This window comes from Mustelus asterias, chromosome 28 (genome assembly GCF_964213995.1).
Source record: "Mustelus asterias chromosome 28, sMusAst1.hap1.1, whole genome shotgun sequence".
Lineage (NCBI taxonomy): Eukaryota > Metazoa > Chordata > Chondrichthyes > Carcharhiniformes > Triakidae > Mustelus > Mustelus asterias.
Genome location: NC_135828.1, coordinates 7740525 through 7757458, shown reverse-complemented (window position 1 = coordinate 7757458; position 16934 = coordinate 7740525). Strand labels below are relative to the sequence as shown.

General features: G+C 47.3%; 1 protein-coding gene across 1 annotated transcript in view; it reads right to left on the bottom strand.

The window, feature by feature from the left end:
- LOC144480126 (heparan-alpha-glucosaminide N-acetyltransferase) overlaps nt 1-16934 on the bottom strand; it is a 189123-nt gene that overhangs the window by 43543 nt on the left and 128646 nt on the right. Inside the window, exons 11-14 of the mRNA XM_078199272.1 lie at nt 9799-9911; nt 8826-8837; nt 8487-8608; nt 267-393 (exon numbers count right to left, since the gene is read on the bottom strand). Of these exons, the coding sequence (XP_078055398.1) occupies nt 267-393; nt 8487-8608; nt 8826-8837; nt 9799-9911 (374 nt within the window). The remainder of the gene's footprint in view (nt 1-266; nt 394-8486; nt 8609-8825; nt 8838-9798; nt 9912-16934) is intronic.

Here is a 16934-nt window from a genome sequence, read left to right as displayed (position 1 = left end):
CCGCTTTCCAACATTGACCAAAGCCCAGCAACCCGGAAAGTTAACGCTGTTTCCCTCGCCACCTGATCTGCTGAGCACTTCCAGAATGTTCTATTTCTATTTGAATTGATCTCGATTCAGAGCAGAGAGACGTTGGCCAGAATTCTCTGGTCATTCACGCCCCGCCAGCGACGATGGAGAATTTGACGCTCTGCCAGATCTCCGTTCACTGCAGCGGGACCGGGGAATCCCGCTGGCGTGAACGGCCGGGGATTCACGCCCATTACCTTGCACGTAGGTTGGCTGTAGATGTGACCAACGCCTAGCAGCCATTTATCGATGTAGGCTGCTGCCCCTCCGGTGCAGTTTGGAAATTTCCCATCCTCTCCAATGCCGCCAGCTCCAAGGTAGCCTCTGAAAAGTCAAACACAGCGACATCAGCCAATTCAAAATCCATCCTTCAATGTAAAACAATCAGGTGCCACCCAGGTCTAATATCTCCACCAGTATGTGATACCTCCTGTCTGGACTTGACACAAGGACCAGCCAAAGCAACTGTCAGACTTAGTTCAGGCTCTGAAGTTAGACTATAGTACAGACCATATCCAAAATCTTGCATCTATACAAACTCCCTGTTAATAGTTTCCATTACAAAACCCTATGTCCACATTTATGAGGAAACCACCCAGGGTGGCACGTTGGCACAGTGGTTAGCACTGCTGCCTCACAACGCCAGGGACCCGGGTTCGATTCTAGCCTCGGGTGACTGTCTGTGTGGAGTTTGCACGTTCTCCCCGTGTCTGCTTTCTCTGGAGGCTCCGGTTTCCTCCCACAGTGCAAAGATATGTGGGTTAGGTTGATTGGCCATGCTAAATTGCCCCTTCGTGTCAGGGGGATGAGCAGGGTAAATGCATGGGGCTATGGGGATAGGGCCTGGGTGAGATTGTTGATGGTGCAGACTCGATGAGCCGAATGGCCTCCTTCTGCACAGTAGGGATTCAATGATTCAATGTAAATGTGTCACCTTCTAATAACACCCAAATGGTAGTGGTACAGCAATGGAGGAGGATTAACTTTCAAGAATTGGGTACACTTCCCGCACAGGCCTGGGATTAAGAACTGTAGTAATGGGGGAGATATAGCCTATTGTCCAGTATGCAGGGAAACAACTAAAGCATGGTTAGGCCACAACTAGCATTCCAGTTCTGGTTACCACACTTTAGGAAGGATGGGGGGTGGAGGGCGCAGAGGAAATTGACCAGAATGGTTCCAGGGATGTTAGCTAGAAAGTTAAATTGGAGTTGTTCTCCTTGGAGCACAGGAGGTTGAAAGGAGGTTTGATGGAGGTTTACAAGATTGTGACAGATATGGTGGACAAAAGAAAATCTCTTCCCATTAGATGATGGCACAAGGACTAGCGGACACAGATTTAAGGTTTTGGGCGAGAGATATAGGAGGAATGTACGCAGCGAGTGGAAATAACCCCTTGCCTATTACGGTGGAGCAACTGGAGACAACCAATGATTTCAACGGGAAATTGGGGAAATATAAATTGCGGGGCTATGGGAATAGAATGTGGGCTGACTGAATTGCTCCACAGAGAGCCAGCATGGAGTCAGTAGACCAGATGGCCTTCTTCTGTGCCGTAACGACTCTATGTTGAATTAAATTACAATGAATTGCTTAGGATAAAACAAAACTCTTTCAAGAAAGAAACATGGGAGTTCAAAGCAAAACCTCAATATTGCTGACAATACGTTGGTAAAACAGTAATAAAGAAATCTCAGTAAGCAAACACCAACGGTATGAATTATTTTGATTTCATTACATTTCCACAGGGTGCATCGCTTGGTTACCATCCAGCTGGCTAGACTCCTGGAAAGATTTCATGGCATTGGGGAGCAATCATTAAAGTACAGGGAAGAGGGCAAAGTATTTCAAACCTGATACAGGAAAGCAAGCGGGAATCATAGATTATAGAATGGAACCATAGAATCACTACAGTGCAGAAGGAGACCATTCGGCCCATCAGGTCCGTACTGACTCTCCAACAGAGCATCTAACCGAGGCCCATCCCCCCACCCCCATGCCCATAACCCTATACATTTACCCCACTAATCCCCTTAATCTACACATCTTTGAACAGTATAAGTGGCAATTTAGCATGGCCAATCCACCTATCTTTGGACTGTGGGAGGAAATCCACGCAGACACGGGGAGAACGTGCAAACTCCACTACAGTGACAGTGACCCAAGCTGGGGATCGAACCCAGGTCCCTGGAGCTGTGAGGCAGCAGTGTTAACCAGTGTGCCACTGTGCCACCGGTGGAAAAGGTGGTGAAGAAAGCATATGGCATGCTTGCCTTCATCGGACGGGACAGCGAGAATAAAAGTTGGCAAATTATGTTACGGTTATCTCAAACGTTGGTTCGGCCACGTTTGGAATACTGTGTCCAATTCTGGTAACCACACTACTAGAAAGATGTGGAGGCTTTGGAGAGAGGACAGAAAAGGTTTGCCAGGATGTTGCCTGGTATGGAGGGTATTAGCTATGAGGAAAGATTGAATAAACTGGGATTGTTCTCGCTGGAAAGACAAAGGCTGAGGGGTGACCTGATAGAAGTTTATAAAATTATGAGGGGTATGGATAGGGTGAACAGTTGGAAGCTTTTTCCCCAGGGCAGAAATGACAATTACAAGGGGGTACAAGTTCAGGTGGTCAGGTTTTGAGTGAGCCCATTCTGCCTGGCCAACTCTATGTAACCCTCTGAGATGTTCGGGCTAGTCTTCTGGGAACATGAGGAAATTTGGGTCAAAGAGCCTTCTGCATCTGAACCCGTATTTTGATTTTTAAAAATTAATTAATGGGACATGGGTGCCACTGGCAAGGTCAGCAATTATTGCCCATCCTAATTACCCTTGAGCTGATGGTGGTGCCTTCTTGAACCGCTGCAGTCCATCTGTTGTAGGCATGGCCACAATGCCGTTAGGGAGGGGGTTCCAGGATTTTGACCCAGCGACAGTGAAGGAACAGCCGATATATTTCCAAATCAGGATGTTGTGTGGCTTGGAAGGGAACTCCCAGGTGGTGGTGTTCCCATGTGTCTACTGCTCTTGTGCTCCTAGGTGGTAGCAGTTGTGGGTTTGGAAGGTGCTGTCTGAGGAACCTTGGTGAGTTAATATTGCAGTTCAAACATTATCGAAGGGCCGAATGGCCTCTTCCTGCCCTGATTTTCTATGTTTCTATCTGCTCCAGAAAGCAGCAAATGTTAGGAGCTCTGTGTGAAATTTCTCTTGCATTATAGGATGCATGATTCTCATTCCCTTTGCGATTCCTTATTACTGGTGGGTATACAGGCCTAAATCCCAATTATAAAGTTCTACAGCATGGCAAGAGGCCCTTCAGCCCATCGTGTCTGCAACGGCCATCAAGCTCCTTGTGGTAAACCACTGTTAGCTTATTACTTGTAGATGTGACATGCCTGGACACATCCCTGCCGGCCCTACCCGAGACTCCTCCCCCACCGGTCCAGGTATAAAGGCGACTGCTCCCCACCCGCCTGCCTCAGTCTGGACCAGTTCATCGGCATGGGTGTGCTCCAAGTCTTTTGCTAATAAAAGCCTATTTGTTCTTGCATACAAACTAGTCTTTGCTCGATTGATAGTGCATCACCCCTATATTCTAATCCCATTTTCCAGCACTTGGTCCGTAGCCTCGTATGCTATGGCATTTCAAGTGCTCATCTAAATGATTCCTAAATATTGTGAGGGTTCCCACCTCCACCAGCCTTTCAGGCAGTGAGTTCCAGATTCCAACCACCTACAGGGTGGAAAAGCTTTTCCTCAAATCCCCTCTAAGTCCTGTCCCTGACTTTAAATCCATGCCCCCTGGTTATTGATCCCTCTACTAAAGAGAAAAATTTCTTTCTATCAAACCTATCTATGTCCATCATAATTCTATACACCACAATCGGTCCCCCTCAGCCTTCTCTGCTCTAAAGAAAACAACCCCAGCCTCTCTTCATAGCTGAAGGTTTTTTTATTAGTGTCACGAGTCGGCTTACATTCACACTGTAATGAAGTTACTGTGAAAATCCCCTAGTCGCCACACTCCGGCGCCTGTTCGGGTACACTGAGGGAGAATTTAGCATGGCCAACGCACCTAACCAGCACGTCTTTCTGACTGTGGGAGGAAACCGGAGCACCCGGAGGAAACCCACACAGACACGGGGAGAAAATGCAGACTCCACACACACAGCGACCCAAGCCGGGAATCGAACCCAGGTCCCTGGCGCTGTGAGACATGATGTGGAGATGCCGGCGTTGGACTGGGGTAAGCACAGTAAGAAATCTCACAACACCAGGTTAAAGTCCAACAGGTTTATTTGGCAGCACAAGCTTTCTCACCTGAGGAAGGAGCAACACTCCGAAAGCTTGTGCTACCAAATGAACGTGTTGGACTTTAACCTAGTGCTGTGAGACAGCAGTGCTAACCACTGTGCCACCGTGAAACACTCCAGCCCAGGCAACATCCTGGTGAATTTCCTCTGCACCCTCCCCAGTGCAATCATATCACAGTAATGGAAGGACCTCTTGATCCAGGCTTTGCTGTGATTGCATTTGTTTGTTTTTGGGGAGGTTGGCACTGTCTTTTGGATACTAATGATGTGGAGATGCCGGCGTTGGACTGGGGTGGGCACAGTAAGAAGTCTCACAACACCAGGTTAAAGTCCAACAGGTTTATTTGGTAGCACTTATTTTGGATACTAAAACAGAAAGCTCGAACTCCCTCCCTAATAACATTGTGGGCAAGCCTACAATACATGGACTGCAGCGGTTCAAGAAGGCATCACCACCATCTCAAGAGTAATTAGGGATGGGGAAGTATGCAAGATTTGTAACCAGGATCTCCTCATACAGAACAGTCTGAATATCTAAGAGAGAGGGTCAAAGAGGGGCACTGAATGTAATTAGACGCAACTCAGACACAGAAAAATTGCACTTAGACAGATATATGCACGCGCTATATATCTCGAATCAGAGAATCCTACAGCCCATCATTCCTGTGCCAGCTCTTTGAAAGAGCTATTGAATTTAATCCCACACCACACCTTTTTCCCCCCATAACCCTGCAAAGTAGTTGGGGTTGCAGTGATTATGTGTATGTATGATTATTGGTCCAGCTACTGGTTAGTGGGTCAGGATCGAGACGGGAGGAGGGTGGAGGGGAGGGTGGAGAGGGACGGGAAAAGGGGGTGGGAGAAGTTCAAAGAGGAGGAGATACTCAAAATCAAACTTGGCTGAAGTATCAGACTGAGAAAGATGATATGGAAAACCTTGCAGCAATAACATTGGATGCAGATGTTCTTGTTTAGATAAATGTCCAACCCTCAGAATGTATCTTTCAATTTTCACCCCCTTTGCAAAATGCATTCTGTAGCTACTGGGGGGTTTATATCGAAGGAGAGAGAAAATAAAAAAAAATCATCAAGAACATTTCAGATTAAAAGTGGCACACCCCTAGGCTGAGCAGCCCAGAAGATGGATGGCTTCTCATTCCACCCACTCTATTGTCTCTGACAGAATATGACTATCTAATATCCCTCAGCAAGGTCTGTAACATAAGGCAATAAATCATAAAGAACCGCTCGATAAATAAACAGAGTTCCCACAGCAAGCTGCGAGAGGCTTGCGAGACCTGACCATCCAAAATCGCCAGCACATGGGGAGAAATTATGTACTCAAGGCCCTGAGACATTGGATTGTCTGGTAGTATAAATCATCTGAGGCAGTGTCTGTTTGATTAGTCACCTCATTACAAGCCAATTTCTATTATTCAGCAGATGCACAGCCAATTCAAGATGACTATCTCAGCTCAGGACTGTTCTCTCCCTACACACCTGAGAGGAATCCTTTAACCGAATTTAAAATCCTTGTCCGTGTTTTGGATTCCTCCATATAGTTTCGTAGAATCCCTACAAGACAGAAGGAGGCCATCGAGTTCGCACCGACCACAATCCCACCCAGGCCCTATCCCCTTAACCCCACCTATTTACCCTACTAATCCCCCTGACACTTAGAGGCAATTTAGCATGGCCAATCAACCTAGCCCGCACATCTTTGGACTGGGGGAGGAAACCAGAGCACCCGGAGGAAACCCACGCAGACACGGGGAGAACGTGCAGATTCCACACAGAGAGTGACCCAAGCCGGGAATCGAACCCGGGTCCCTGGCACTGTGGGGCAGCAGTGTGAACCACCGTGCCGCCCCAATCAAAGTAGAGAATGTGGACTTCTCTCACTGTGTCGCTAACGTCCACTAGTATTATACCTCTTCCCACATTCTATCGTCCTCTGGTTTTTTTGTGCCCTTCATTCTCCTACCCCAACCAAAATCCATCCCCTTCAGTCAGCCCTGCTCTACGGAACCTGTTCCGTCTTAAAAAAGCCCCCTCGAAACCCATAAATCAGACAAACCTAAGTGTAATGTCAGAACGTTCTGCATTGCAACCTTCAGTTTACAGCTTAAGAAGCAGAGGCAAGCACACACACCAGGTTTTGTGCTGGGTCAGTAAGTAACACAGGTGAGTGCCAGCTTGGACCAGCAGCAGCAGATCGGAAGGATGCCGGTACAGACCAGTCTCTTGAGTGCGTGATCCGCACTGGCACCTCCTGCTGAGTGGCTCATGGATAGCTGCAAGTTTGTCCACTGACCAATCAAAGGCTCTGGCCCCATTCAGTTAAGCCTGCCCATTGAGTTAGCATCCGATAGGTACCTTACACGCTCCAATCTAAGCTAGCTAACCAATCCCAGGCTCTTCAGGTGAGTCTAGAAGATTCCACAGCACTATACAAAGAGCAGCAAGTTCTCCTGACCAACTTTTAGTCCTCAACCTCCAAACTCCCATCAACACCAAAACCATTTGCTCTACACATGGGATCGTTTCTGTGCACAGACAGATGGTTACATCTGGCTACAAAAATAGTAGCACACTTCAAGGTAATCAAATAGTGTGATATATGTCAATCTATTATATGTATATAATAGGGCGGCACGGTGGCACAGTGGTTAGCACTGCTGCCTCACAGCGCCAAGGACCCAGGTATAATTCCCGGCTTCGGTCACTGTATGTGTGGAGTTTGCACATTCTCCCCGTGTCTGCGTGGGTTTCCTCCGTGTGCTCCTGTTTCCTCCCGCAGTCCAAAGATTTGCGCGTTAGGTCGATTGGCCATGGTAAATTGACCCTAGTTTCAGAGTTACGGGCATAGAGCCTGGGTGGGATTGTGGTCAGTGCAGACTCAATGGGCCGAATGGCCTCCTATTGTACTGTGGGAATTCTACGATGATTCTATGATATCAAGGGAGTGCAGCGAAGGTTTACGAGGTTGATTCCAAGGATGGCGGGACTAATGTATGAGGAGAGATTGACTAGGTTAGGATTGTTTTTGTTGGAGTTCAGATGAATGAGGGGGGATCTGATAGAGACTTATAAAATTCTAACAGCACTAGGCAGGGTAGATGCAGGGAGGATATTCCCGATGGTGGGAGAGTCCAGAACCAGGGGCCACAGTCTGAGGATTCGGGGTAGACCATTCAGGACGGAGATGAGGAGACATTTCTTCACCCGAAGAGTGGTGAGCCTGTGGAATTCATCACCACAGGAAGTAGTTGATGCCAAAACATTGAATGTATTCAAGGGGCGGCTGGATATAGCACTTGGGGCGAATGGGATCAAAGGTTATGGGGAGAAAGCAGGATTAGGCTATTGAGTTGGACGATCAGCCACAATCGTGATGAATGGCGGAGCAGGCTCGAAGAGCCAAATGGCCTCCTCCTGCTCCCATCTTCTATGTTTCTATGTTTCTGGCCATTTGTCCACTCCTCGCCACGTTCCAACACCACCTGGCCTCAGCTGTTGCTACAAGGCCTTGCTGCCTGAGGACATCAGGCTCAGCCTCCGTACTTGCTGTCTCTTCGGTCTCAAAACTATGATAGCAAAATTAATGAATGGAAAATCATGGCGGCGTTCCTATGAATTCTTAATCACATTGCAGGGCTTTTGGCCCTTGTAGCAGGCGGCCAGCAATTTTGTGTTAGTTTGGCATAGAATATAGAATCCTACAGTGCAGAAGGAGGCCACCTGGCCCATCGATTCTGCACTGACCACAATCCCACCCAGGCCCCACCCCCATAACCCCATGCATTTACCCTAGTTAGTCCCCCTGACACTAAGGGGCAATTTAGCATGGCCAATTCACCTAACCCGTACATCTTTGGACTGTGGGAGGAAACCGGAGCACCTGGAGGAAACCCATGCAGACACGGGGAGAATGTGCAAACTCCACACTGACAGTGACCCAAGCCGGGAATCGAACCTGGGTCCCTGGCGCTGTGAGGGCAGCAGTGCTAACCACTGTGCCAACGTGCCGCCCCACATGCTGATTGGATAGCCACCATGGGGAACATTTACACCCAAAAGCAAAGCTAGTTACTCCATTGGACTTACCTGGGGCATCCTGGGACAGGTAGCAGAAAGGTAAGGCAGAGCCATAATGTTTCCAGTAAAAGCATGAATATCCATTCGGGCCAGTAGATCAGAATATCCCTGACGGGAGCCCAAATGCAATCCTGAGGGTAAAATCACAACATGCAAAGGTGTCTGAGGAGATGGAAGTTATGAAATTGAAACATGCACATACGCGCAAGATTAAAAGAAAGGTGGACAATAATATCACATCAGATGGACTGTAGGGTGCAGTGTGTTGCAGGTGTCCAGATCATCAACAACCTGTCCTGGTCCCCCTATTCCAACACTGTAGTTAAGAAAGCCCACCAATGCCTCTACTTTCTCAGAAGACTAAGGAAATTTGGTATGTCCGCTACAGCTCTCACCAATTTTTACAGATGCACCATAGAAAGCATTCTTTCCAGATATGTCACAGCTTTGTATGGCTCCTGCTCTGACCAAGACCGCAAGGAACTACAAAGTGTTGTGAATGTAGCCCAGTCCATCACGCAAACCAGCCTCCCATCCATTGACTCTGTCTACACTTCCCGCTGGCTTGGAAAAGCAGCCAGCATAATTAAGGACCCCATGCACCCCGGACATTCTCTCTTCCACCTTCTTCCGTCGGGAAAAAGATTCAAAAGTCTGCGGTCACGTACCAACCGACTCAAGAACAGCTTCTTCCCTGCTGCAATCAGACTTTTGAAAGGACCTATCTTATATTAAGTTGATCTTTCTCTACACCCTAACTGTGACTGTAACACTACATTCTGCACTCTCTCCTCTCCTTCTCTATGAACGGTATGCTTTGTCTGTATAGCGTGCAAGAAACAATACTTTTCACTGTATACTAATACATGTGACAATAATAAATCAAATCAGTAATATTCAGGAGCTTTGTTGTTAATTATGAGAAATCAAGATTCTAGATGATCGAGGTTTAATTTTGTGAAATCTGCCACAGAGGTGTTAATTTCTGTAAGGTTGTGACCAATAACTAACCGCCCACCTCATTGTTACTGCTGGTGCGCCAGGTTGCAAGATCGTTGCACTTGGTATCTCGAAGATATGCAGAGATGACACAGTGTTGTGTGAGCAGGACTTTATTACAAAAGCTTTTTTTAAAAAAATCTGCAACTCCCAGCTTACTTTCAGTTTCTCTTTCTCTGTCACCACATCACCCAAAGGCTCAACTAATGGCACACTGCATGAGATCGGTCAACAGGCACACAAAATCAAACACCGAACAATTGAACACAACAATATCCCGCAGGCAGTGTTGCACGGTGTGCCATCGCAAAGGATTTCTCACCATGTATTGCTTCAGTTCTTTGGTGGCACAACAAGTCTCCATCAGAGCAACCACAAAATACGTGAATCCAAGCCGCTGCAGGACCCCAGGGATTCTGGCCCTTTCCCATGAAACTGTTAGGAAGAAAGAGTGATGTTATAACGTCCCATTGATGCACTGAAGTACATTTGAATGTAACTGGATGTAATGAAGTAGGGTCACAAATCGGAGACCCAACCCACTATGGGACATGGGCATCGCTGGCTAGGCCAGCATTTATTGCCCATCCCTAGTTGCCCTTGAGAAGGTGGTGGTGAGCTGCCTTCTTGAATCGCTGCAGTCTACGTTCTGTGGGTTGACCCACGATGCCATTAGGGAGGGAATTCCAGGATTTTGACCCAACGCCTGCGAAGGAACGGTGATATTTCCAAATCAGGATAGTGAGGGACTTGGAGAGGAACTTGCAGGTGGTATATCCCATGTATCTGCTGCCCTTGTCCTTCTAGATGGAAGTGGTCGTGGGTTTGAAAGTTACTGTCCAAAGATCTTTGGTGAATTGCTGCAATGCATCTTGTAGATAGTACACACTGCTGCCACTGTGCATTGGTGGTGGAGGGAGTGGATATTTGTGGATGTGGTGCCAATCAAGCAGGCTGCTTTGTCCTGGATGGTGTCAAGCTTCTTGAGTGTTGTTGGAGCTGCACCCATCCAGGCAAGTGGGGAGTATCCCATCACACTCCTAACTTGTACTCTGTAGATGTTGAACAGGCTCTGGGGAGTTAGGACGTGAGTGATTCACTGCAGTATTCCTAGCCTCTGACCTACTCTTGTAGCCACTGGGCAGGATTTTACAGCTGTTCTTGTCCCTAAACCATAAAATCCCACCTGAGGTGAATGGACCTTTCCATGGTCCGCCCCTCGCCCGCTCCGATTCCCTTGGAGGGAGAGAAGGGAAAATTTGCCCCATTGTGTTTATGTGGTGAGTCCAGTTGAGTTTCTGGTCAATGGTAACCCCAAAGATGTTGACAGTGGGGGATTCAGTGATGATAACACCACCGAATGTCAAGGGGCAGTGGTTAGAGTGTCTCTTATTGGTGATGGTCATTGCCTGGCATTACTGTGGCGCGAATGTTACTTGCCACTTGTCAGCCCATGAGGTGATGTGTCACAGGTTTTACTACCCTCCAGTTATGTGCTGACTGAGTTCCTACAAGCACTCATGAACCTATAACGTGGTGCCGTTAGGGCCAGTTCTTCCAGCCTCCTGCATCTTTGTCAGCAATGGTAATAAAGCTGCAACAACTGGCCTCCAATTCCCAAAGTTCAGGAAGAACTAATTGGCCAGCGTTCCATTCTTGACCATCACCAGGTAAAGGCAGAATTGCATTAGTTCTGAGGAAAGATTACAGACCTGAAATGTTGGCCGAAATTTGACCACCTCACCCACCCCGATTCCCAGAACGGAAATCTCCGTTGGCCGTAAAATCCTGCCCAATAAATCTTTTTCTCTCACCGCAGATAATGCTGCCTGACCTGCCAATTATTCCGAGCATTTGTTGTCTTTATTTCAATACCAGAATTGTCATTGGATAATGATGCCTCTATCCTCACAAGTTATCTGGCTTATTGGCGGGTATTACCAAGGCAAGTACATGAACAATGGTCACATGGGAAACGTACTCAAGGTCACCCTACAACCATGAAAGAATATGCCACATATTGTAAGAGGGTGATAGGGCTGTTGGATCATGAATCCTGGTGAGGCGATGGCCTAGTGGTATTATCGCTAGTCTATTAATCCAGAAACTCAGCTAATGTTCTGGGGACCCAGGTTCGAATCCCGCCACGGCAGCTGGTTGGATTTGAATTCAATTAAAAATATCTGGAATTAAGAATCTACTGATGACCATGAAATCTTAGCCGATTGTCGGAAAACCCATCTGCTTCACTAATGCCTTTTAGAGAAGGAAATCTGCCGTCCTTACCCGGTCTGGCCTATATGTGACTCCAGAGCCACAGCAATGTGGTTGACTCTCGACTGCCCTCGGGCAACTAGGGATGGGCAATGAACACCAGCCAGCGATGCCCATGTCCCTCGAATGTATAACAAAAAGAATGCAATAGGAGGTTCGTAAGGGTGGGCTAGAAGCTCTAATACTCTTGTCCTGATCCAAATTGTGTCTGTTCCTTCGCCAGAACAGATGTCTTCTTGGAGCTGTGCATAGTTTGGAATTTCACCAAAGGCAATTGGTCCAAGGTAAAACCTACCAGGGGCCAAAACCCCCAAGAGCATCTCTCTCAAGTTCTCTATGACCTGCAAGCCTCTCCACTGCTCGCAACCAAGCAGCTGCACGGAGAGGATTAAGCATTGTTCAGGCCTGAAGCCAGTCTCCTCCCTCTCACCTCAAGTTAAGAGAGGTTTGTGGCCTTTTTACTGGGAGTAAAAAAACATGGACACTTTGGGGGAGGAAGGGAAGCTAAGCCAACAAACTGCCAGAATGAACAATTAGCCTCCGAGGTAAAAGTTGGCTTTTGTAGCCTCCAGAACACATAACGTTTAACACTAGTGGTAATGTAACTTAGTAACTGTGATTTACGCAAACAAATTCCATAGATGGCCACAACTGGACTTAAAAAATTGAAAAGTTAAAATATCCATGGTTGTGCCAATAACAGCAAGCCCCAAAAGCCTTGTGGCGAGTGGGAATCACGGTGTCACTGGAGATAATATTATGATTGAATTTATGTGGTTAGCACTGCTGCCTCACAGCGCCAAGGTCACGGGTTCGATTCCTGGCTAGGGTCACTGTCTGTGCGGAGTTTGCACATTATCCCTGTGTCTGCGTGGGCTTCCTCCGGGTGCCCCGGTTTGCTCCCACAGTCTAAAGATGTGCAGGTTAGGTGGATCAGCATGATAAATATGGGGATAGAGACTGGGTAAGATGCTCTGTCGGAGAGTCGGAACTCAATGTTAGGCTGTTAACTTGAACTAATTTTGTGCCTTGGACTTAAGTAAAACAATGGGGATTCGAATGCACTGTGAGAAAGATGGGGAAATGTAGGTTTCTATGCTTATCATTCACACTTGCTAAGTTACTGGCTGCAACAGTGGCAACCTAATGTATGTTCCTGTTTTATCATAGAAATCATAGAAATCCTACAGTGCAGAAACAGGCCATTCGGCCCATCGAGTCTGCACCGACCACAATCCCACCCAGGCCCTACCCCCATATCCCTGCATATTTTACCGGCTAATCCCTCTAACCTACACATCTCAGGACACTAAGGGGCAATTTTAGCATGGCCAATCGACCTAACCTGCACATCTTTGGACTGTGGGAGGAAACCGGAGCACCCGGAGGAAACCCACGCAGACACGAGGAGAATGTGCAAACTCCACACAGACAGTGACCCAAGCCGGGAATCGAACCCAGGTCCCTGGAGCTGTGAAGCAGCAGTGCTAACCACTGTGCTACCGTGCCGCCCTTAATAGAACATTGGTCACTTACAGTTGGTTTATTCTGTTCCTAATGATGTTTTTTCTAACCATGCTTCACACATGATGACACACAAAGCCGTGAACTGCATTGTGAACATTAACAGCTTTCTTTATACTAGTTTTCCCCAACACTTGGAAACAGTTAGCGCCTCTTTTGGGTGAGCGAGTGTGATATTTTTACAGCGCAATTCTGAGGCCAATGACCAGCGATCTATTCAGGCTGCACAAGTCAAATTCTGAGTTTCTGTTATTGGAGGTTTGTTTACTGAGGGCTAGTAGGCCGGTGCTGATGGGAGGTGTAATGACTTCAACGAGGCCCATCAGGTGGGCCGCTGCGAGTATGAGCTCCCTGATTGAGGTAATGATAGCTGCCCAAACAGGGAGCCTCACCCTGTCTATGAAAATGGGAGTGTCGTGTGCACTGACACTCCGGATTCTGCCTTGGAAGCACTCTTGAGAGTGGAATTGAGTTGGGAAATAAAGGGAATCTGCTGAAGGGGGACCAGCCTCTGAGGAGGGTGGGAAAGAGTCATGTTCGGCATCAACGCAAACCCTTGTCACCAAACACAACAATTGCAACATTGCAGTTCTTTTATCAACATTGAGCTATAGAATCAATGGCTGGGAAACTCTTGTCTGCTAATGTATCCTAAACCATTTCTTTTTTGTGCGTGCGACCACTGTAGTCCACTATCCCTTCATGACGAGCGCTATCAAACAGACTTTTGACAGGGGTGTCGGTGGAGAGCTGGATTGGAGGATCGAGGCCTTTCAAGCCTCACTGATAATTCTAAAACAACACAAAGGAAAGACGCTTAAATAAAACAGCTCCGGTGATTAAGTGCGGTCAGCACTCTGGATGTGACAGAACAAGCACATCAGCAGCGTATAAATCATTACTCTGAGAGAGAATTAACCCTGAGCTTGGATGCACTCTCGGCGAGAGATTTATTAAAATCAGCTCATTACTTAATTAAAAACCATCTTTACTGGGAGATGTACACTATATTGCACCCTCCATAACATTTACAGATGCAATTTCTGTCAGAGAAGTTAAGGGGGAGAAAAAGCATTGCTGTGAAAAAGTGCAGCAGTTATTTGATGCCAGTTAATTCAACTTGGCCACACACACAGTCTAGCTTCAATGATCATGCATAGCTCTTGAGCATGCCGCGTACCATACATGGGCTGGCCAATTCGTTGGAGGTCCTTTAGGTAGCCAGACTGTATCACCCACCCATCACCCCCCCCCCCGCTTTAACACTCCACCAGCAATACCCTTCACACAGCCTCAGACATGAGAAGCAGATAAATCCAGCCCAACTCTGAAGATCTAACAGAAGCTGTATCCCCAGGGACCAACACCGGGGGAAATCAGCATCACCCCTTGCTGCAATGTAGGTGATGTAGTCACAGCTTAAAGCACATGGTGCAGAGGCAATTACGTGACTTCAGAAACCAAGCAGAAAATGAGACAGAGTTGCAGCCTAACTATAGCTTTCCAGTCCTGGCATCATCCTGGTGAATCGACGCACCTCCAGATTCGACATCAGGATAATGGATCATTGAATTCATTGCCACAGAGGAGGCCAGGTCATTGAATGTATTTAAGACAGAGTAGATAGATTCTTGATTGGTAAGGGGGTGAAAGGTTACAGGGAAAAGGTGGGAGAATGGGGTTGAGAAAATTATCAGCCATGATCGAATGTCGGAGCAGATTCGATGGGCTGAATGGCCTAATTCCGCTCTTATCTCTTATGGTTTTATGGGTCTGGGCACCCTCCCCTCCCCCTGCCAATCCCCGTGCCACCCCATCGCAAGTTTCACCCACCTCCAAATCTCCACGCCCCCTGTCGTCCTGAACTGGTCATGGTTGCAATGCCCATGTCCTCACCAGATGATCTTCCTGTCCTTTGCTGGCAATGCACTGCTTCGTGGGGCCTGAGTGGCATTACCACCATGCCACTCACATCCTTGATGATGCAAGGGGACCAATTTCACCCTGTGGTTCTTGTGTCCTGGCATGGGAACCACGTGGCAGTCAGTGAGTTCTCGCCTGAATGCGAGTGTGAACCAGTTTCCAGGGCAGTGATATCAGAGGAAAGAGATGGCGGCCTTTAAAAGGAGTTTAGCTTCACTGCGAGAATGTACTGCTGCCCTTGGGACTTCCATTAAATCGTATGACTGTCTGGTATCAAATATTTGGAGTGATTTGATCATAATTCACGAGAATTTTCTGAATCAGATTATTGCTAGTAATATTTTTTTCAAACTGGATTACTGAGCTATCTTTTCCGCTGAGTGAGGTACAATAATGGCATGTTAATGTGGAGTGCTGCAGACCAAAGTAGCCACTTTGGAATGTCTGACATTGATAACATAATGTTTGTCTGGAAAAAGCGAGCCAGCAATGTCTTCAGTCTTGCAGTAATGTTGAGCGACAGCTAGTCTGGAACAAAGCTTTGGGAGAATGAGAAGTGAAAATCCCGGCCTGTTTGCCTCCATGCCTGAATTCTGGTGAAGACTTCAGTAAAAGAATTACCTCACCTTCCACCAGTTGGGCAGGGAGAATTGTTGTGCCCATAATCGGGCAGGTTCTTTATGAGTCTGGTAATCTACTCCACTGGTTTTCCCTCCCTTGCACCCCCAAGGAGCAAAACTCCATGTTCCTAACTTACGTTCCCCTCTTACAAGTTGGTCGCGGACACCCATTGTCCACCCATTGGCCACACACAAGAGAGGTCACTGACTACACGCCTCCCCACAAATGGCTGCTGCAACTCTTGGATGGTTTGCTGCAGTGTGGAGGTAAGTAACCTCAAGGTGATGAAAGGGTTGATGTATGAGGAGAGATTGAACAGTTTGTGCTTGTACTCACTGGAGTTTAGAAGGATAAGAAGGGATCTGATCGAGGTATATGGAATTTTAAAAGGGATTGATAAAGTAAATGCAGACCAAATGTTTTCTCTTATGGGGCACAGATGTAGGTGGAGAGGAGGTAGATTTAAAACTGTAGCCCAATCCATCACGCAAACCAGCCTCCCATCCATTGACTCTGTCTACACATCCCGCTGCCTCGGCAAAGCAGCCAACATAATTAAGGACCCCACGCACCCCGGATATACTCTCTTCCACCTTCTCAGTATCTTCTCCAAAAGCTTCCCCACCACTGATGTTAGGCTCACCGGCCTATAATTTCCTACATTGTCCTTGCTTCCTTTCTTAAACAAGGGAACAACATTGGCTATTCTCCAGTCCTCTGGGACCTCACCTGTGGTCAAAGAGGATGTGAAGATATCTGTTAAGGCCCCATCTATTTCTTCCCTTGCCTCCTGCAGTAACCTGGGAGAGATCCCATCCGGCCCTGGGGACTTGTCTACCTTAATATAATTTAGGATACCCAGCACTTCCTCCTTCGATATATTGACATTTTCTAGAGCATTCACACACCTATCCCTGACCTCAACATCCACCCTGTCCTTCTGCTTGGTGAATACTGGCCAAATGATGACCTCTTAAGGGCCGTTTCCCACCTAGCCTTAAATTTTAGGTTATTGTGTGGATTGAGACTCTGTGGGGGAAATCTATGCCATTGATGGGCGGAGTGAAAACCTCAGGGGTACAGATTATTTCAGCTATGATTCTTACATTGGAAGTG